Below are 21,662 nucleotides of genomic sequence, written 5' to 3'. Positions count from 1 at the left end.
TGTAATTTCTGCCAATAAAATTTTTTTTTTTACCATGGCATCAAAGCGTCACTTTAGCATCTCCAAAGCGGGTTTGGATCAGATGAGTGACAGCGGCAGCGACACAGAGCCCCTCGCAGAATTGAGCGCCAGCAATAGCGATTCGTGGCAAGATTCGTCATCCGACTCTGACACCGACCAGAGAAGTGGCGACAGCGACGATTCTGCACCCGAGCTCAGTGATGTGCGCACTTGGTGCCCTATTGATTGCGGTATGAATAAGGTACCGCCGCCAAGATTTCCGTTTACTGGATCACCTGGGATGAAGGTAGACGTTGAGCACAATGATCCTTTGGCGTACCTAAAATTATTTCTCACAGATGACGTCATTGAAAAGATTGTCACGGAGACAAATCGCTACAACGAGCAGCAATCCGCTACTCTGCATAGCAAGTTTTCCAGGAATAGAAAATGGGAACCGGTGACTAAAGAGGACATCTGGAAGTTTCTGGGGCTAATACTTCTTCAGGGGGTGGTGGGGAAACCCCTGCAGAAATGGTACTGGACTACCAATAAATTGCTGGCAACCCCATTTTTTGGCACCATCATGTCCGAGTACCGATTTTCCCTCATAATGAAGAATTTGCACTTCACCAACAACGAGGAATTTGATGAAGCCACACATCCAGCGCCAAAACTCAAGAAGATCTGGGAAGTATACCAAATGATCCTAAAAAATTTCCAGCAGGCCTATGTGCCAGATAGAGACATCAGCATTGATGAAAGTCTGATGGCTTACAAGGGACGCCTCAGCTGGATTCAATACATCGCATCCAAGAGAGCACGGTTTGAAATAAAATCCTATATGCTCTGCGAGTCTGCCACTGGCTATATATGGAATTCCGTCATATACACCGGTAAAGGAACACAATTCAACCCCAGGTACAGCGGCTATGGGATGGCAACGTCATCAGTCCTTACACTGCTTGAGCCATTGCTGAATCAGGGGTATTGTGTGACAACGGACAACTTTTACACATCGCCGAGCTGTACGAGTTTCTGCTAAAACACAAGACTGATGGATATGGAACCGTTAGAGCCAACCGACGTGATCTGCCATCTATGTTTGCCAAGAAAAAACTGAAAACAGGAGAAATGGTTGCCTGGCAGAAAGGAAAGATGATGGCAATGCGTTGGCGTGACAAAAAAGATGTGTGCCTAATGAGTACAGTGCATAACACCTCCACTGCCATGGTCCACACAAGAGGTGGGAAATATGTCATGAAGCCACAACTTGTGATTGACTACAACAACACCATGGGAGGAGTCGATAGAGCCGATCAGGCGATGACATTTTATCCGGCTATGCGGAAACAACAAAAAAAATATTACAAAAAAATCTTCAGGCATCTCCTGGAACAATACCTCTGGAATGCCTATATACTGCACAGAGGAAAGAGTGACAAGCCTCTTGTTCATTCTGACTTTATCTGGAAGGTGGCGGAGCGGATTTTTGTGAACTACCAAACGCCATCAGTGGCCGTGAACAGATCTGGACGTCGTGCTGTTGATGTTGTCAACCCAGAACGCCTGACTGGTCGTCACTTTATGGATTACATCCCGCCAACCGCAAAAAAGGCAGCACCTACAAGGATGTGCGTAGTTTGCTGCTCAAAGCGAGATGAAAATGGAAAAAAAAATCCGAAAGGAAACCAGGTTCCATTGCCCTGATTGTGATGTCGGTCTATGTGCAGTCCCATGTTTCAAAATTTACCACACCCAGGATGTTTACTGAATTTTCTTTGTTTGACAAATTTCATTATTTATTACATTATTGAATAAAACTATATTATTTATTAGATTATAATTCATAATTTTATGTTTCGAACTTTATCACATCTGAGAGTACTTTTGGTCAGGTTTAAGTAAGTAATTACTGGCCTACAATACATAACACCAAATTTCCATGCAAAAAAATGGTACCGCTTTTGGTACAAAATTCCTGACATAATCATACCGCCAGGGAGGTTAATAACGAAATTTTTATATTTTTACACAGGGATCAACTTATGTGTGCGGGCAGGGCAATAAAAATGTAGCCGACAATAATAAAAATGTAGTGTGTGTTTTTCACTTTTTTTTTTTCTACTGGCACCCGCTGTGATCCTCCTGTATAATGTATACCGGTAGATGCGGCAGGCCGCTCTTCTATGGTCCCCTGCACTGCCGTATATATAAATCTATTCATATTTCCTGCAGAGAGCTGTGATTGGCCAGATGGGTCCAGCCAATCACAACTCTCTGTGGGAAATATTAATATGTGTATCTATACGTCAGTGAAGGGTACCATAGAAGAGCGGCCGGCCGCATCTATACATAATACAGGAGGATCACAGCGGGTGTCAGTAGTGACATTCGCTGTGATCTTTCCTTAAAGGGGTTCTCCAGTGCTTACACATCTTTTCCCCTATCCAAAGGATAGGGGATAAGATGCCTGACGGGGGTCCGCCGCTGGTGACCCCCGGGATCTTGCACGCGGCACCCCGTTTGCAATCAGTCCCCTGAGCGTGGTCGCTCCGGGTCTGATTACAGGCGACCACTGGGCCGGCGGCGTGTGACGTCATGCCTCCGCACCGTGTGACGTCAAGCTACGCCCCTCAATGCAAGCCTGTGGGAGGGGGCGTGATAGCTGTCACACCCCATCCCGCAGGCTTGCATTGAGGGGTGGAGTGTGATGTCACACGGGGGCGGAGGCGTGACGTCACACACCGCCGGCCCGGTGGTCGCCTGTAATCAGCCTGGAGCGACCATGCTCCGGGGACTGATTACAAACAGGGTGCCACGTGCAAGATCCCGGGGGTTCCCAGCGGTGGGACTCCCGTGATCAGGCATCTTATCCCCTATCCTTTTGGATAGGGGAAAAGATGTGTAAGCACCGGAGAACCCCTTTAACTGCAGGGTACTACTACTCCCAACATGGAGCACACTCTGCTCCATTCTGGGAGCTGTAGTACCTGCATTAATAGACAGATTGCAGCGGGTGTCAGAAGTTACACTCACTGCGATCTATTAATGCAGGTACTACAGCTCCCAGCACGGAGCAGAGTGTGCTCCATGTTGGGAGTAGTAGTACTTGCAGTTAAGGACACATCACAGCGGGTATCACTACTGACACTCGCTGCGATCGCCCTATCTATTATACAGTATTATACTGTATACAGCGCTCGCATCTCTGCACTATACTCAGGCCGGCCACTCATTCATATTTTCCTCTAAGAGCGGTGATTGGCTGCAAGCATCTGGCCAATCCCCACTCTGGGCGGAAAATATGAATGAGTCATGTGAATTTGTTGTATGGGGATGCTTCGCAGCACTGGAGTCCTTCCTCTGGAGCCCACTCTGCTGTACCAGATCTATATTTAGTTCAAATCAAATTGAGAAGTGCTGGAGTTTTGTTTCATTGTAACAAGCTGTTTGCAGATACATTTGTGCACAATGAGGAATGCAAGCCCTGTCTGCGGATCGTGATCTCTTAAAGTCTGAACAAAGAGAAGACTGCTCCGGTTCAGATACATTCCGATGGGGTCTCCCTGGATTATGAGGAAACCTTACAGGTTTGCTTGGTTTTGAATTGGCAGGTGTCATGTTGATTCTTGTCTGCCGGAGTCTTTGCATTTTTGCAGCGCTGGAGACCCTCTAGTTCTGGCCCACCTTGCTGCGCATGGTATCTCATTCATAATTCACACAATTAGTTATGTGGATTGCAATGGTATATTATAGAGAGTCAATTGTATATACCGTATTTATCGGCGTATAACATGCACTTTTAAAACTTAAATTTAAGGCAAAAAGTCTGCCTGCGTGTTATACGCCGATAAATCTTCTGGTCACTGATTTAAAACGGCCGCAGCACCGGCTGCTTGTTAAGTATTAGCAGCACGGCCGCGGCCACTTTACATCAGCGGCCAGCGATGTCTCCTCCCCACTCTGGAAAACTGTCACTTGGTATCTCCCGCACTATCCACAGGTACTGGTGAATAGTGCGGGAGATGCTGATTAAAATGAGCCCAACCTTGTCCGGATCTGCCCTACCTTTTAATCAGCGTCTCCCGCACTATCCACCAGTACCTGTGGATAGTGTGGGAGAAAACAAGTGACCGTTATAACCTTCATTTTCCCTACATCCCCCCTCCCTCATCATTCCCCCTGTTCATGCTTTTCATAGTGTTGTTTATTTTCCTTACCTGGCTGCGCTTCAGCAGGTCAGGTCAGGCGGGGGGGTCTTGTGGGCTGCGGGCAGTGAAGCAGATGAGTGACGTCCTCTGCTGGCTTCTCTGCGCAGCATCAGTGATGTCACTTCTCATTTCCTGTAGTCGCTGCCGAAAAGTGACATCCCTGATGCCGCACAGAGAAGCCGGGAGAGGACGTCACTCATCTGCTTCACTGACCACAGCCCGCAAGACAGCCGAAGCGCAGAAAGATAAGGAAAGGGGAAGAGTGGTCTTCAACCTGCGGACCTCCAGATCTTGCAAAACTACAACTCCCAGCATGCCCGGACAGCAGTTGGCTGTCCGGGCATGCTGGGAGTTGTAGTTTTGCAACATCTAGAGGTCCGCAGGTTGATAGGAGGAACATGATGGAGGGATGATGAGACAGGAGGAAATTATGAGGGGGGGGATGATGGGGGGATGATGAGACAGGGTGGAGGGATGATGAGGGGGGAATGATGGGGCACATGATCAGACAGGGTGGAAGGGATGATGAGGGACATGATGAGACAGGGTGGGGGGATGATGAGAGGGAATGATGGGGGACATGATGAGACTGCGTCATACGTATTACAAGATACTGCAAATTTTTTTGATTTGCATCTATATATGTATATATACACACACACACACATATGTATATACCAACAACCACACCATTATACCTCACTCTCAAATATATCTGTTCGTAATACCTCAACATCATACGGTCGATATAATGTCACCCGCACCAATTAACCCTACCCTGGACCTATATTTTAACTCTGCTGAATAACTCCTTTTTCACACTACACAATGGCCCCCACTCCAAAGAAAACTAGGGGGAACTCATAAAGTGGGCTTGAACTCCAGGTCTACAGCACTACATAAAAATACAAATAAAAACATGGGAGATATAAATAATAGACTCTCTATAATATACCATTGCGATCCACATTACTAATCGTGTGAATTATGAATGAGATACCATGCGCAGCAAGGTGGGCCAGAATTAGAGGGTCTCCAGCGCTGCAAAAATGCGAAGACTCCGGCAAACAAGAATCAACATGACACCTGCCAAACCAAGGTAACCTGTAAGGTTTCCTCATATACCTTCACCATGATCCAGCAAGACCCCATCGGAATGTATCTGAACCGGAGCTGTCTTCTCTTTGTTCAGACTTTAAGAGATTGCGATCCTCAGTATAAACAAGTGCATCCGCAGACAGGGATTGCGTTCCTCATTGTGCACAAATGTATCTGCAAACAGCTTATTACAATGAAACAAAACTCCAGCACTTCCCTCAATTTGATTTGAACTAAATATAGATGTGGTACAGCAGAGTGGGCTCCAGAAGAAAGGACTCCAGCGTTGCAAAAGACAGAAGCATCCCCATACAACAAATTCACATAACTCATTCATATTTTCCGCCCAGAGTGGTGATTGGCCGGATGGTTGCAGCCAATCACTGCTCTGAGGGAAATATGAATGAGTGAGTGGCCGGAATATAGAGCAGCGATTCGAGCGCTGTATACAGCCGCTCTGCATCTCTGCAATAGATAGGACGATCACAGCGGGTGTCAGTAGTAGTGACATCCGCTGTGATGTGTCCTGAACTGCAAGTACTACTACTCCCAACAAGGAGCACACTCTGCTCCATGCTGGGAGCTGTAGTACCAGAGTTAAAAGACAGATCGCAGTGAGTGTAACTTCTGACACCCGCTGCGATCTGTCTATTAATGCAGGTACTACAACTCCCAGCATGGAGCAGAGTGTGCTACATGTTGGGAGTAGTAGTAGTACCCTGCAGTTAAGGAAAGATCACAGCGGATGTCACTCCTGACACCCGCTGTGATCCTCCTGTATAATGTATAGATGCGGCCGGCGCTCTTCTATGGTCCCCTTCACTGATGTATATATATACACCTATTCATATTTCCCCCAGAGAGTTGTGATTGACAGTGTGTTCAATGCTTGGAGTAGTAGTACTACCTAAAAAATGTAGGGGAAAAAAAAAAGTGAAACACACACACACACACTACATTTTTATTATTGTCGGCTACATTTTTAGGTCCCCACCCCGCCCACATAAATTGATCCCCGTTTTAAAAATTTATAAACATTTTGTTACAAAAAAGATACATTTCATTAGATACAATCTTTTTGTTTTTTAATGGTACCCTATGAAATTTTATTTTAAAAAAAGGTATCTTGGATCGCTAAAGTCCAAAAAAGAATAAAAAAACCGCCAAAAACGCCAAAGTTAAAACCCACATGGCGTTTTTCTTGGCATTTCCCCCCCCCCCCAAAAAAAACAAGTAGAAACTTAGCCTTATGGATGCAACAGATTTTACCGTGCGACAGAAAACCCTGTGACAGAAATTACCGTGCGACAGAACCATGCGCCAGAAATTACCATGCAACAGAATTTTTCCCTGCGACAAAAAATATCTGGAAAAGTGCGACAGATTAGTAAATACCAAAACAGAACAGAAACACAAACAGACACTCCTATGAGGCCCAATATGTCTACTTTATGTTGGCATCATGTTTTTACTTTTTGAAAACATTAGAGGGCTTCAAAGTATAGCAGCAATTTTCCAGATTTTTCTATTCAAAATCTGAATTTTTCACGGACCAGTTTAGCTTGAAGTAGATTTTAGGGGCCTTTCTGTAAGAAATCCCCCATAAATGACGCCTTTATGGAAACTGCACCTCTCAAATTTTCTGATTGACATTTAGAAAGTTTGTTAACCCTAGATGTTTCACAGGAATAGCAGCAAATGGGAGGAGAAACTCAAAATCTCCATTTTTTTACACGAACATGTTCTTGTAGAACCATTATATAAATATAATATATATATAATAAAAAAAATTTTGCAAGTGAAGGAAAGGAGAAAAGCCCCCAAAATTTGTAACCCAATTTCTCATGAGTATGGAAATATCTCAAATGTGAATGTAAAGTGCTCTGTCGGCGCAAAACATGGCTCGGGAGGTAAGAAACAACTTTGGGATTTTGGAGAGGGAAACTTGCTGAAATGGTTTTTGGGGGGCATTTCGCATTTAGGAAGCCCCCATGGTGCCTGAACAGCAAAAAAAAAAAAAACACATGGTACACTATTTGGAAAACTACACCCTCTAAGGAACATAACTAGGGCTACAGGGAGCCTGAACACCCCACAGTTGTTTTGCAATTTTTTGTTAAAGGTGGACGTGAAAATGGAAAAAAGTAGATTTATTTCGTTTTCACAAGGGGTATTAAGAGAAAAATCCCCCCAAAATTTGTAACCCTATTTCTTTTGAGTATGGAAATACCCAATATGTGGACGTAAAGTGCTCTGCGAGCGAACTACAGGGCTCAGAAGGAGAGGAGCAAAATTTGGCTTTTGTAGAGAGAATTTTGCCGAAATGTTTTTTGGGGGGCATGTCTCATTTAGGAAGCCCCTATGGTGCCAGAACAGCAAAAAAAAAAAAAACACATGTCACACTATTTGGAAAACTGCACCCCTCAAAGAATCTAACAAGGGGTACAGTGAGCCGTAACACCCCACAGGTGTTTGACGAATTTTCATTATAGTTGGAGGTGAAAATGAAAAATGTTATGTTTTTCACTTAACTGCTGGTGTTACCCAAATTTTTCATTTTCACAAGAGGTAATAGAAAAAGCCACCCAAAATGTGTAACCCCATTTTTTGTTTGAATATGGAAATACCCCATATGTGGATATACAGTGCTCTCTAGGTGCACTATAGGGCTCAGAAGAGAAGGAGCAATATTCGGCTTTTGAAGAGAGAATTTTGCTGAAATGGTTTTTGGGGGGCATGTCGCATTTAGGAAGCCCCCATGGTGCCAGAACAGCATAAAAAAAAACATGTTACACTATGTGGGAAACTAGACCCCTCAAGGAAGGTAACAAGGGGTGCAGTGAGCATTTACACCCCACTGGTGTTTGACAGATTTTTGGAACAGTGGGCTGTGCATATGAAAAATAAAAATTTTAATTTTCTCGGACCAATGTTCCAAAAAATCTGTCAGACACCTGTGGGGTGTGAATGCTCACTGCATCCCTTATTACATTGCTTGAGGGGTGTAGTTTCCAAAATAGGGTCACATGTGGGTGTTTTTGTTTTTGCGTTTATGTCAGAACCGCTGTAACTATTAGCCATTCCAATGCAAATCACCGGTTTAGGCCTCAAATGTACATGGTGCTCTCTCACTCCTGAACTCTGTTGTGCACCCGCAGAGCATTTTATGTCCACATATGGGGTATTTCCGTACTCAGAAGAAATTGTTACAAAGTTTGGGGGTCTATTGCTCATTTTACCTCTTGTGAAAATGAAAAGTATGGGGCAACACCAGCATGTTAGTGTAAAAAATATTTTTTTTTTTTTTACACTAACATGCTGGTGTAGACTCCAACTTTTCCTTCTATTAGGTATAAAAGAAGAATAAGCCCCCAAAATTTGTAACGCAATTTCTCCCGAGTATGAAAATACCACATGTGACGCTAAACTGTTGCTTGAAATACGACAGGGCCCAGGAGTAAGAGAGCGCCATGCGTATTTGAGCACTAAATTAGGGATTTACATAGGGACGGACCTGGATGCAAGCATGGCGCTTGCCTCCTCCACCAAAAATACCCTTAGCAAGTGTTTCCCAAACAGGGTGCCTCCAGCTGTTCCAAAACTCCCAGCATGCCTGGACAGTCAATGGTTGTCCGTCAATGTTAAACAACTACATTAGCGTGGTCTAAAGTGATAGGAGGTGCTCAACCCCGAGTGCAGTTGTGCACCTACGTTGGAGTGGAGGACCTGCACTTGTGGATCACTCGTGTGGTAGATGTAAACAATGACATTAGCTAACTCTCAAAACTGATGTAAAATTTCGACATTAACCAGTATATCCTTATATGAAGGACATACCTGAGCCCGCACACCAACGCCAAGGATTCTCAAGTGGTGTGGGACCTAACACTAGCCTACCTGTGCCAGATGAGCAAAGCCAGGAGCCAAATTACAGCAGCCTTTGGTCCGACTTGTAGACTGCTCCCCAGGTTACCTCCAGTGTGATTACAACACATACAATGGGAGGGGGGGAAGACAGGCTACAAGCCCCATCCTGGTTGGTTCATATATTGCCAGCCTCACAGGTGAAACCTTAATGCTACACAATATGATAAAAGGATGCATTAGTATAATCTGCATCAGCTTTAAGCATCAAAGACGGCTTACATTAAACTTTAACGTGGTCATAGCAGGAGACACTCAACCCCAAGTGCAGCTGTGCACCTACGCTGGGGTGGAGGTCCTGCATTTGTGGTCCGTTGCTATGGACGATCCCCAGCATAATATGCATACAATGAAGGATGCCTGCAGACGGTCACAAGTACCACAATGGCATCCTACACCAGATAAATGTGTATGTGGATGCGTATTACATAATTTAGACATTAAACAACTACATTAGAGTGGCCTAAAGTGACAGGAGGTGCTCAACCCCGAGTGCAGTTGTGCACCTACGTTGGAGTGGAGGACCTGCACTTGTGGACCACAATATGGGTTCACTCCTGTGGTAGATGTAAACAATGACATTAGCTAACCCTCAAAACTGATGTAAAATTGAGACAATAGCCAGTATATCCTTATATGAAGGACAAAGCTGAGCGGCAATGTTAAGGGTTTTGTAACAGCTGGAGGCTCCTGGGGGGGGGGGGGTTAACTGTGTAAGGGTGTGTGTATATGCAGGGGTGTGGAAATTTTATTTAAAAAAAACTACATGTCCACGGGACTAAAATGGAGCAATCTGATTTTTTCCTCCTCGCCCTATAATAGCCATAACTGCCTACTATAATGATACCTTTTAATTTTTCAATAACATATTCTCCGAACCAAAAAATATATATTAGGTGAAGTGAAATTGAAATAGAAAAGAAAATTTTGCAGATTTGGTGGTTTTCTTTTCTACGCCATTTACCTTGTGGTTGAGATGACATGTTGTTTTGATACTTTAGGTCGCCTGACTACAGCAATACCAGATTTGTATAGTTTTCTTAATGTTTTACAAATATAAAAAAAATTCTGAACTTTTTTGAATTTTTTTAATTGTTATTTTTTTACCACTGTAGCTTTATTTCTTTTCCACATACCATGCGAAGCGATACCAAATATGTTTTTTTTTTATTATGTTTGCATGTTTTTATATAGAAAAAGGGGGTGATTTGAACTTTTAACATGGAAGGGTTAATGTGTGTTTTTTAAACTTTTATTAAAACTTTTTTTTTTTACACTTTATTAGACTTATAGGAGGAATCATTAGATTAGTCATACAGATGAATAGAGTTCTATTGAACTCATTGATCTTTGTGCACTGTGATCCATTGATAGAGCCTGGTCCAGCCAGGATCTATCAATGACAGAGCCACAGGACGGCAGGGAACAGAGGTAATCCCTCCGGCTACCTCTATAGTGGATGGCCCCCCTGCAATCGCGCTGCGGGGGGGGGGGGGGTGATCCCACTTGCCCACCAAGGAGCATTCACATGTCACTTTAGACGCTGCTGTGAGCTTTGACAGCGGCGATCTAAAGGGTTAATAGCCAGCCGCGGCGATCGCCGCCAGCTGGCTATTAGCAGCGGCCCCCGGCTACTGAAAACAGCTAGGGGCTGCAGAGTATGGAGCGGGCACGAGTCTGGAGCCCGCTCTATACATACTGTTGAGCGCCGCAAGCTAGCTATTAGCAAAGGTGTAAAACTTGTGCCCCGTGCGACCGCTCCTCCCCTCAGCTCTCCGAAGCTAGAGCTGGAGGGAGTGAAGGCAGAGGACGCAAATCTGCATGGGGAGAAAGAAGCCACGCCACCTCATCTCCCCCTCACACGTTTGCATGGCAGAAAGAAGGCAGAGCAGGGGAGAGACAGCTTCTCATCTCCTCCTGCTCTGCTTCAGAGGATGCAAGTTTCCACAGCCGGGGGCTGCAGAGTATGGAGCGGGCACGAGTCGGGAGCCCGCCCCATATAGACTGCAGAGCGCCGCAGTGTTTGTCAGGTCCGGCCCTGCTTGAAGCCGGGCTATGGGCCGGAAAAATTCACCTGTCCTGCGCCCGGAACTGCATGTCCCGGGCGTCGGGCGATAGGAATTCCACATCCCTGATATGTAGTGTTTTAATCCTTATTTTGTGTCGGTGTAGGGTAGTGTTTTTAGGGCATATTCACAGAGGTGGGGATTTACAGCGAGTTTCCCACTGGGAGTTTGAGCTGCGGCAGAAAGTTTGCCACAGCACAAACTCGCAGCGGAAAACTCACTGTAAACCTCACCAGTTTGAATGTACCCTGTACTTGTACCTGTTTTTTTTTTTTTTTGAGGGGTTGCTAAACAACAACTACCAGAATGCACTGACAGACCATGCATTCTGGAAGTTGTAGTTTTGCCACAGCTGGAGGCACACAGGTGTGGAAACACTGAGTTAGGTAACAGACCCTAACTCACTGTTTCCCAACCAGTGTGCCTCTAGCTGTTGCAACACTAGAACTCCCAGCATGCACTGACTGCTGAAGGACATGCTGGGAGTTCTAGTTGTGTGCTTCTGGCTGTTGCATAACTACAACACTCATCATGCCTTTTGACTGTCCGTGCATGCTGGGAGTCGTAGTTATGCATCAGCTGTGGGCACTTTTTCTCTATCAAAACGTGTGCCTCCAGCTGTTCCATAACTAAAACTCCCATCATGCCTTTTGACTGCATGCGTGCTGGGAGTTGTAGTTATGCATCAGCTGGAAGCACTTTTTTTGTGTCAAAAAGTTTCCCTCCAGCTGTTCCATAACTACAACTCCATGGACAGCCGAATGGCATGCTGGGAGTTGTAGTTATGCAACAGCCGGAGGCACACAACTACAGCTCCCAGTATGTCCTTCGGTTCTCAGTGCATGCTTGAAGTTGTAGTTATGCAAAAGCCAAAGGGAAAAAAAAAGTGCCATTCGCTGTTGCATAACTACAACTTTCAGCATGTTCAGACAGCCAAAGGACATGCTGGGAGTTGTAGTTGTGTGCATCCAGCTGTTGCATAACTACAACTCACAGTATACCCTTTGGCTGTGCATGCTAGGAGTTGAACTTATGCAATAGCAGGAGGCACAGGACGCACCTCCTGCTGCTGTCTCAAGCTTGATCCTGCCACCGCCGGTCCCTATCTCCGCCACTGTCGGTCCCTATCTCCAGGAAACCCCCCTGGGCGATATGCCGGGGTGGCTGCTGTTAGATAACAGCAGCCATCCTGCCCTGATCACCGCATCCGGAGACTTGGTGATCCCGGAACGCAGCGTTGTAATTGTACGGTGCTGTGCGCTAATTGATACTTGGTAATGCCGTACATTTACGGTGGTCGTCCTTAAGGGGTTAAAAGATTTACATTAATTAAACTGCATGTCAATGGCGTGCATGTTAAAAAAATAACCAAGTACAGAATTGTGTAATTTTTGGTCACTTCATATACTAGAATAAAAATATATAAAAACGGTCAAATCAAAAATGGTATCTATAAAAAATACAGATTATTGCACAAAAAATTTGCAAAAAAAAGTTATAGGGGTCAGAAGAGGACAATTTGAAGCATACTAATTTTTGATATAAATTTGATATTTTATTTCTATGGACCTACAAAATTTACAAGTGTTGCCATTTTACCGAAGTGCACTTAGTGTCTAAACCAGGAAAAGCCTTATCCTGGCTAGCTTATCCCGATCTGCTTAGAAGACAGCAGAAAGGTCCTTAGCTGTCTTCTTGCCGTCCGATTGGCGCTCCAGTAGTGGAGGTCGCCTCAGCAGTCTGTTCTAATAGAGTGCCGATAACACTGATGAATGCTGAACAGCATTGTTCAGTGTTTGCAATCTATTATTAATTATGTGAAAAAAAAATTAACCTAGAAACATGTGGTATCGACACATGCGTAAATGTCCTTACTATTAAAAATATAAAATTAAACTTCATGGTCAATGGAGTACATGTTAAAAAAATATCTAAATATAGAATTGCGTATTTTTGGTCACTTCATATACTAGAAAAAAATGTATAAAAAATGATCAACACAAAAATGGTATCTATAAAAAATACAGATTACTGCACAAAAAAATTTGCAAAAAAAAGTTATAGGGGTCAGAAGAGGACAATTTGAAGCATACTCCTTTTCGTACAAAAAGTTATACTTTTTTGAAAGTAGTAAAAAAAAACTATAATCTATATAAATTTGATATTTTATTTGTATGGACCTACAACATTTACATAAGTGTCATTTTTACCGAAAAGTGCACTGCGCTGCGTAGAAACGAAAGCCCCCAAATTTGCAAAATGGACAGTTTTTTTCTTTTTCAATTTTGCACCACAAAGAATTTTTATTTTTGTTTCACCATAGATTTTGTGTTAAAAGTGAGTGATGAAAGTGATGGAAAATTGAAATTGTTATGGCCAATTAGAAGGTGAGAGGGAAAAAACCAAAGTGCAAAAATAAAAACACGATGGGGGAGATTTATTCTTAGTTATTTTTTTTGCTTATGTGTGACATATTTATCTTATTTGACTTTTGGAGGAGTTTGCTCTGTAAAATGAAAGGTATCATTACAATGTACAATTAGTTGTGCAAAAAACAAGCATATGTCTCTGGGAATTTAATAATAGAAGCGTTATGCATCCTTAAGGCCAAAATGAAGCATCAAACTGATATAAATCAGTCCTAACATTTGTTCGTTTCTTCATGATTTAGACTCACAGATCTTTCATCCACTATTTCTATTGATGTAATTTTACTACCCAGTAGATGGCATTGTTGCTATATCCAGAATCTCTGTGCTCCATTGTACAGACTCAGAACAAGCTGATAATATCTAGTGAGTAAGGCTAAATTTACATGTACTGGATTTGCTTAAATGGGTATTCCGGCCTTAGGCTAAGTTTAAAAAAAACGCAAGAAAAAACGACTGTGCAATTTCCTCCCGTTTTCTCTGGCGTTTTTTCATTTGTGTGGAAATTGCATTTTTGGCACCTTGTTTGTTGGGTACCCAAAATTTGTTGGGTACCAAATAAAAAAAATAAAATAAAAACAGATGCAGTAGTTATAGAAAAAAAAATTATTTAATGAAATGTATATTTTTTATAACAAAATTTTAATTAATTTTTAATAAAGTGTGTGTGTTTCACTTTTTTTTCCTCTTTTTTGAAATGTTTTAGGTAGCACTACTACTCCCAGCATGGAACACACTGTTCCATGATGGGAGTAGTAGTACCTGTACTAATAGACATATCGCCCGATGCGATCATCCATAATATAGCAGAGCTGTGGAGCAGCTCTATACAGCGATCACATCTCTGCTCTGTACTCCGGCTGGTCAGTGATGTGAATAGAACATCACTCATTCAGATTTTCCGCCCAGAGTGGGGATTGCCCAGATGGTTGCAGCCAATCACAGCTCTCAGAGGGAAATATGAATGAGTGATGTTCTGTTCACATCACTCATCGGAGTATAGTGCAGAGATGTGAGCGCTGTATAGAGCCGCTCCACATCTCTGCAATAGTAAGGACGATGACAGCGGATGTCAGGAGTGACACCCGCTGTTATCTTTCCATAACTGCAGGTACTACTACTTCCATCATGGAGCATGCTCTGCTCCATGTTGGGAGCTGTAGTACTTGCAGTTAAGGAAAGATCACAGCAGATGTCACTCCTGACACCCACTGTGATCCTCCTGTATAATGTATAGATGTGGCCGGCCACTCTTCTATGGTCCCCCCTGCACTGACGTATATATACACCTATTCATATTCATATTTCCCACAGAGAGCTGTGATTGGCTGGAACCATCTGGCCAATCACAGCTCTCTGCAGGAAATATGAATACAGTATGTGTATATATACATCAGTGCAGGGGACCATGGAATAGCGGCCAGCCGCATCTATACATTATACAGGAGGATCGCAACGGAACCCGAGGCGATCTGTCAATTAGTACAGGTACTACTACTCCCATCATGGAACAGTGTGTGTTCCATGCTGGGAGTAGTAATACCACCTAAAAAATAAAGAATAAAAAGTTAAAAACACACACACACGCTACATTTTTATTATTGTCGGCTACATTTTTAGGTCCCTGCCCGCCCACATAAATTGATCCCTGTTTAAACATTAATAAAAATGCACCCCCGCGATCAGACATCTTATGAGGTCTAAGGCCGGAATACCCCTTTAAGAGTTTCTGTCTGTCAGTCAAAGTTATTCACTGGTCTTATGGCTGATGCTAAAGTAAATGAAAGAAACAACCTAAAGCTTTCTATGGGCTCATTCAAATTTGACACTAGTTTTGACAATTTCCCCAGTAGATGTTGGTTAAAATCAGATTAAAATTCTGAAATATTTCTCGTATGTGCAAACTTTCTCCACAAAGTGTGAATGAAGGTTTGAAAGAAATAATGTTCAAACTCTGCATTTTTGTAGATGGGACTTTTTGGAGAGCTACAAATTTTTACCTGTTGGTCGGTAGCGCTAGAAAGAAGTATGCTGGCATGTAGTCTTGTGAACTGCAACTGCCACATATTTAAATATACATTTAATGGGGGGAGGGTGACTTGTCAATCATTTTTGTGTAAATGTAATTTACACCACAATTTACCAGTTCAAGTCTAATGTATTGTTCATAGAAACAATATAATGTATAGTTTGACAATGGTAGATCTTTTGGAAGATACAGAGATGGGAGCTCTACATAAAATACTTAAAAGAGGACCCAGGCCGAGGATACTGCGTTGCACACACTCGATGTGCCTATAGATACTAATAATTAAAAATAAACGGAGAAGTCCTACTAGGCTAGGGGGAAAAGGTTTATAGAAATCAGAAGAATTGAAATAATAGGAGAGAAAAAGGTTTGTGTCAAATGTTGGACATTTATTTCAAATAACAATGATACTCTTGGTGACTAAATGGTGTTGTCCTTGGCAGGGCCCTTGCTTTGGACAACACACACAATATAATACAAATGATATATAAAATGTAAAATACATATAAACACAATTGCTAGCTAAAGTTGCACTAATGAGGTGGCTGGGACACAGGGTCTGTGCTATAGTAAGCACAGTGGGACAGTCTGGAAATTGCAAATGTCCTGTTTGTTATAGGTGATGATTGGTGTGAATTGTAGTCTCATTGAGAGTATTTAGCGCAAATAGCACTGAAAGATTAAATCCACAGTGTTGGCCGTAGTTGCAGCGCTGGAGACTCCCAGTACTGAGCCCACTCTTCCTGTCTGCGCAGGACTGTCTGTAAAATAGGCAGATGCGCTTGGTAGCGCTGAAGCTTCACCAAGTTTCAAACAGTATCACAAAGTTGCTGCTTCTATACCCCGACGGCCCGGGGACAAGTTAAAGAAGGTGATAATGGATAGGCACTATGTGCCTCTTACCGGCTCTTCAAATGCTTGGTGTTCTGCGCAGATCTACGTTGGAAGTCCTCCGGGCTCTGCCTTCTATACTCCGGCGGCATGGGGAGGATAAGTAAGAAGGACAGAGGTCCAAGGCTGAATGCCGGTGCTAGCTGTGGCTACTTAGTAATGCAAGTCTCGGGCTCTGCTGGGGTAGCCGAGTGTCAGGCTCTGCTGGGGTAGCGGAGCGTCCCTGTTAAGTCCCAATCTCTGTGCAGCGAAACAGTCTATGACCAGACGCGTTTCGGGGAGCCACGTCCCCTTTTTCAATGGTGAGGGTAAGAAGACTGAGTGTCACTGGGGCAGTGGAGCGGCAGCAGGCCGACACCCAACAGAGGACAGCCGCAGGTGAGCTGTCTGCAAGGAGGGGGGCTGCTACTAATGTGTACAGGGGGGCCTGCTAGTGTCTATAGAGGGGGACCTGCTGTCTATGGGGGGGGGGGCGCTGCTGCTGCTGTCTAAAGGGGGGGGCTGCTGCTGTCTAAGGGGGGGGCTGCTGCTGTCTAAAGGGGGGGGGGGGCTGTTGCTGCTGTCTAATGGGGGGGAGCCCTGCTGCTGTCTAAACAGGGGGGGGGCTGCTGCTGATTAAATGGGGGCTGTCTAAAGGGGGGCTGCTACTAATGTCTACAAAGGGGGGCCTGCAGTCTACAAGGGGGGCTACTGCCTACAAGGGAGGCTTCTGTTTACAGGGGGGCTGCTACTAATGACTGCCGGGGGGCTGCTGCTAATGTCTGCAAGGGGATACTACCTACTATTAAATGCAATCTTACAGCAGAGTCTCCTGCACTAACTTGAATTTATAGATAAATAGTGCAGATGACCCGGTTTATACCGCTGCTCACCATGTGGTCACCGGTCTCGCCCATAATGCAAATTCCCTGTTCTGCCCAATGGAGAAGAGAGAAATCTTGGCTAATACTACAGCAGCCGCCTCCATTGTACACAACAAGGAACCTACATATCAGCACGGTAAGCAGCGCCAGAAACCGTGTCACCCTGCTGTCAGATTCCCTTTAAAATATAAGTACTCGTACTTTGTATCGGCGAGTACTAGAATTAAAGTATCCGTACTCGTACTCGGTCTTAAAAAAATGGTATCGCGACATTTCTACCTGTGTCAAATTATCCCCACCTTTATTACCCCCTGTGCCACATCATTTCCTCTTCTCCCCCCCCCGTGCTATTTCATACTCCTATTTTTTACCATCTGTGCAGATTCATCACCCACTCTTTACCACCCCCTGTGCCATTTCATTCCCCCATTATCCCCCCGTGCCATTTCATAAAGGGGGGGGGGGGGGGGTGCCGAAATTACACAGAGGGTAATGAAGGGGGAAATGAAATGGCACAGGGGAATCAAATGGGAAATTATGTGGCACATGGGGTAAGCGGGGGGGGGGGGGGATAATTTGGCACAATGCACTAGGGAATAAGGTGGCACAGGGTATTAAGGGGAGATTAAACAGCACTGGGAGATTCTACTGTAATATTGCTTTTTATCATGTTTTATAGGTAATAACATTTTGGAGTGAGTACAGGACAGTATTCTGTCATTTAGAAAGATTTTTGAGCCATTTTTCCCAATAGGGGACATCTCTCAATAGAGGACACTTTTTTATTCCCCGTGGGTTTCCGCTATTGGGAGATTCTGCTGTAATAATGTGTGGTAGGTAGGTTGCTTCAGTAGGTAGACAGATCCTTTCACATGGTTTTCCCCCCATTACCAGGGATGTGGAAATCCGGGACATGTAGTTCGGGGCGCCGGGCAGGTGAATTTTTCATAGATTTAGCCCTGTATCGGGCTAGCAGGGCCGGACTGACTTCCCCCCTTTTTTTCATTTTTTTTATAATGCCGGTGTTAGGTGCGGGAGCGAATGTAGACTTGCATGGGACGCAAGTCTACACCTCACACCGGCACTCAGGGTGCACAGAGCGGGCACCTGACTCCTGCCCGCTCCATACTCGGTGGCCCCGGATTATTTCAGTGGCCCCGGATGATCGCCGCAGGCGGCTATTAACTCTTTAGATCACCGCTGTCAAAGTTGACAGTGGTTTCTAAAGGGATCTTTTAACCATCCCTGGTGGTCTAGTGGGGTGGATCGCCCCAGCCTCCCCCCCCCCCCCTGCAGAGCGATTGAGGGGGGGCGATCCCCTGTGGAGGTAGCCGAAGGGCTTACCTCTGCATCCATGGCTGCCCCCATAGATCTGCATTTTATTGAGCCTGCCTTGAGCAGGCTCAACCAAATGAACACAGATCGATAGAGTTCAATAAAACTGCATTTATCTGTATGAGGAATCTAAATGATTCCTCCTAAAAAGTGTATTATAGTTTAATAAAAGTTTAAAAACACGCATTAACCCCTTCCATATTAGAGGTATGTTCACACGGGCGGATTTATTTGCAGGTTTCCCGCTGCGTATTTGAAATGGGCAGTCTCTTCTCTGCTGTCCGCAGCAGATTTTCTGCGGCGGAATTTCCGCTGCAGAAAATCCGCCGCAGACCCTTCTAACTTCAATGGGGCTTGCGGCGGATTTTCCACAGTGTAAATTCCGCCTCGGAAAATCTGCTAAGGACAGCTGAGAAGAGCCTGCCCCCTTTCAAATATGCAGCGGCAAACCCGCAAATAAATCGGCCCATGTGAATGTACCCTAAAAGCTCATATCAACCCCCCTTTTCCATATAAAAATATGTAAACATAATAAAAATAAACATATTTGGTATTGGCGCGTCCATAATTGACTGAACTATAAAAAATAAAATTTTATATCCCTTACGGTAAATGGCGTTAACGTAAAAAAAAAAATTACAGAATTGCTTTTTATGTTTATAACATCATATCCCAGAAAAATTGAAGTAAAAAAGTGTTCAAAAAGTCTGATCAATGCCAAAATGGTACCGATACAAACAGCATTTTACGGCCCCAAAAATTAGCCCTCATACAGCCCAGTATATGGAAAAATAAAAATATTATAGGGGTCAGGGATTTTCTTTTTTAAATTAAAAAGTAAAAAAAAAAAAATTATTATTAGAACGTGACGGAAACTAAAATTTGGTATTGGTGTAGTCAGGCCGACATAAAGTATCAAAATAATATGTAAGTTTGACCACAACGTGAATGGCAAAAAAAAGAGAACCTCAAAATTTGCATTTTTTTTTCAATTTCACCTCCCAAATAATTTTTTGTTTGTTTCAGAGCATAAGTTATGGAAAAATGAAAGGTGTCATTACAAAGTATACACTGCCCCACAAAAAACAAGCCTCATATGGGTCTGTAGATGGAAAAATAAGTGTTATGGGCTGGCTATTATAGGACGAGGAAGAAAAAATGAAAGTGCAGAAACTAATAAAGACCCTATTTTCATACTATTTTGGTTGAAATGATTTTATCAGGACAAGTGGATTTCCTTGAGGGACAAGTAGCTTGTGTTCCTGTCACGATGCCGGCTGGCAGGTAGTGGACCCTCTGTGCCAGAGAGGGATTGGCGTGGACCGTGCTAGTGGACCGGTTCTAAGCCACTACTGGTTTTCACCAGAGCCCGCCGCAAAGCGGGATGGTCTTGCTGCGGCGGTAGTGACCAGGTCGTATCCACTAGCAACGGCTCACCTCTCTGGCTGCTGAAGATAGGCGCGGTACAAGGGAGTAGGCAGAAGCAAGGTCGGACGTAGCAGAAGGTCGGGGCAGGCAGCAAGGATCGTAGTCAGGGGCAACGGCAGAAGGTCTGGAAACACTGGCAAGGAACACACAAGGAACGCTTTCACTGGCACTAAGGCAACAAGATCCGGCAAGGGAGTGCAAGGGAAGTGAGGTAATATAGGGAAGTGCACAGGTGAAAACCCTAATTGGAACCACTGCGCCAATCAGCGGCGCAGTGGCCCTTTAAATCGCAGAGACCCGGCGCGCGCGCGCCCTAGGGAGCGGGGCCGCGCGCGCCGGGACAGAACAGACGGGGAGCGAGTCAGGTAGGGGAGCCGGGGTGCGCATCGCGAGCGGGCGCTACCCGCATCGCGAATCGCATCCCGGCTGGCAGCAGGATCGCAGCGCCCCGGGTCAGAGGACGTGACCGGAGCGCTGCAGCGGAGGGAGTGAAGCGAGCGCTCCGGGGAGGAGCGGGGACCCGGAGCGCTCGGCGTAACAGTACCCCCCCCCTTGGGTCTCCCCCTCTTCTTGGAGCCTGAGAACCTGAGGAGCAGACTTTTGTCAAGGATGTTGTCCTCAGGTTCCCAGGATCTCTCTTCAGGACCACAACCCTCCCAGTCTACTAAAAAAAAATTTTTCCCTCTGACCTTTTTGGCAGCCAAAATCTCCTTGACCGAGAAGACGTCCGAGGAGCCGGAAACAGGAGTGGGAGGAACAGATTTGGGAGAAAAACGGTTGAGGATGAGTGGTTTGAGAAGAGAGACGTGAAAGGCATTAGGGATACGAAGAGAAGGAGGAAGAAGAAGTTTATAAGAGACAGGATTAATTTGACACAAAATTTTGAAAGGACCAAGATAGCGTGGTCCCAACTTGTAGCTAGGGACACGGAAGCGGACATATTTAGCAGAGAGCCATACCTTGTCTCCAGGGGAAAAAACGGGGGGAGCTCTTCTTTTCTTATCCGCGAACCTCTTCATGCGTGAAGAAGCCTGTAAGAGAGAATTTTGGGTCTCTCTCCATATAATGGAAAGGTCACGAGAAATTTCATCCACAGCGGGCAGACCAGAGGGCAAGGGGGTAGGGAGGGGGGGAAGAGGGTGACGGCCGTACACCACGAAAAATGGGGATTTGGAGGAAGATTCAGAGACCCTGAAGTTATACGAGAATTCGGCCCATGGAAGGAGATCTGCCCAGTCATCCTGGCGGGAGGAAACAAAATGTCGCAAATAATCACCCAGGATCTGGTTAATTCTTTCTACTTGTCCATTGGACTGGGGATGATATGCAGAGGAAAAATTTAATTTAATCTTGAGTTGTTTACAGAGAGCTCTCCAGAATTTAGA

General features: G+C 44.6%; 1 protein-coding gene across 1 annotated transcript; it reads left to right on the top strand.

The window, feature by feature from the left end:
* Positions 1–34: 34 nt before the first annotated feature.
* Positions 35–1,710, top strand: LOC130357417 (piggyBac transposable element-derived protein 4-like). Its single transcript, XM_056560110.1, has 2 exons — positions 35–896; positions 986–1,710. Exons 1-2 carry the CDS (start codon positions 35–37, stop codon positions 1,708–1,710), a joined length of 1,587 nt encoding a protein of 528 aa, XP_056416085.1.
* The last annotated feature ends 19,952 nt before the right edge of the window (positions 1,711–21,662 follow it).

Source organism: Hyla sarda, chromosome 2 (genome assembly GCF_029499605.1).
Source record: "Hyla sarda isolate aHylSar1 chromosome 2, aHylSar1.hap1, whole genome shotgun sequence".
Lineage (NCBI taxonomy): Eukaryota > Metazoa > Chordata > Amphibia > Anura > Hylidae > Hyla > Hyla sarda.
Note: the sequence above shows the minus strand (reverse complement) of the source record. Positions and strands in the feature narration are given on the sequence as shown.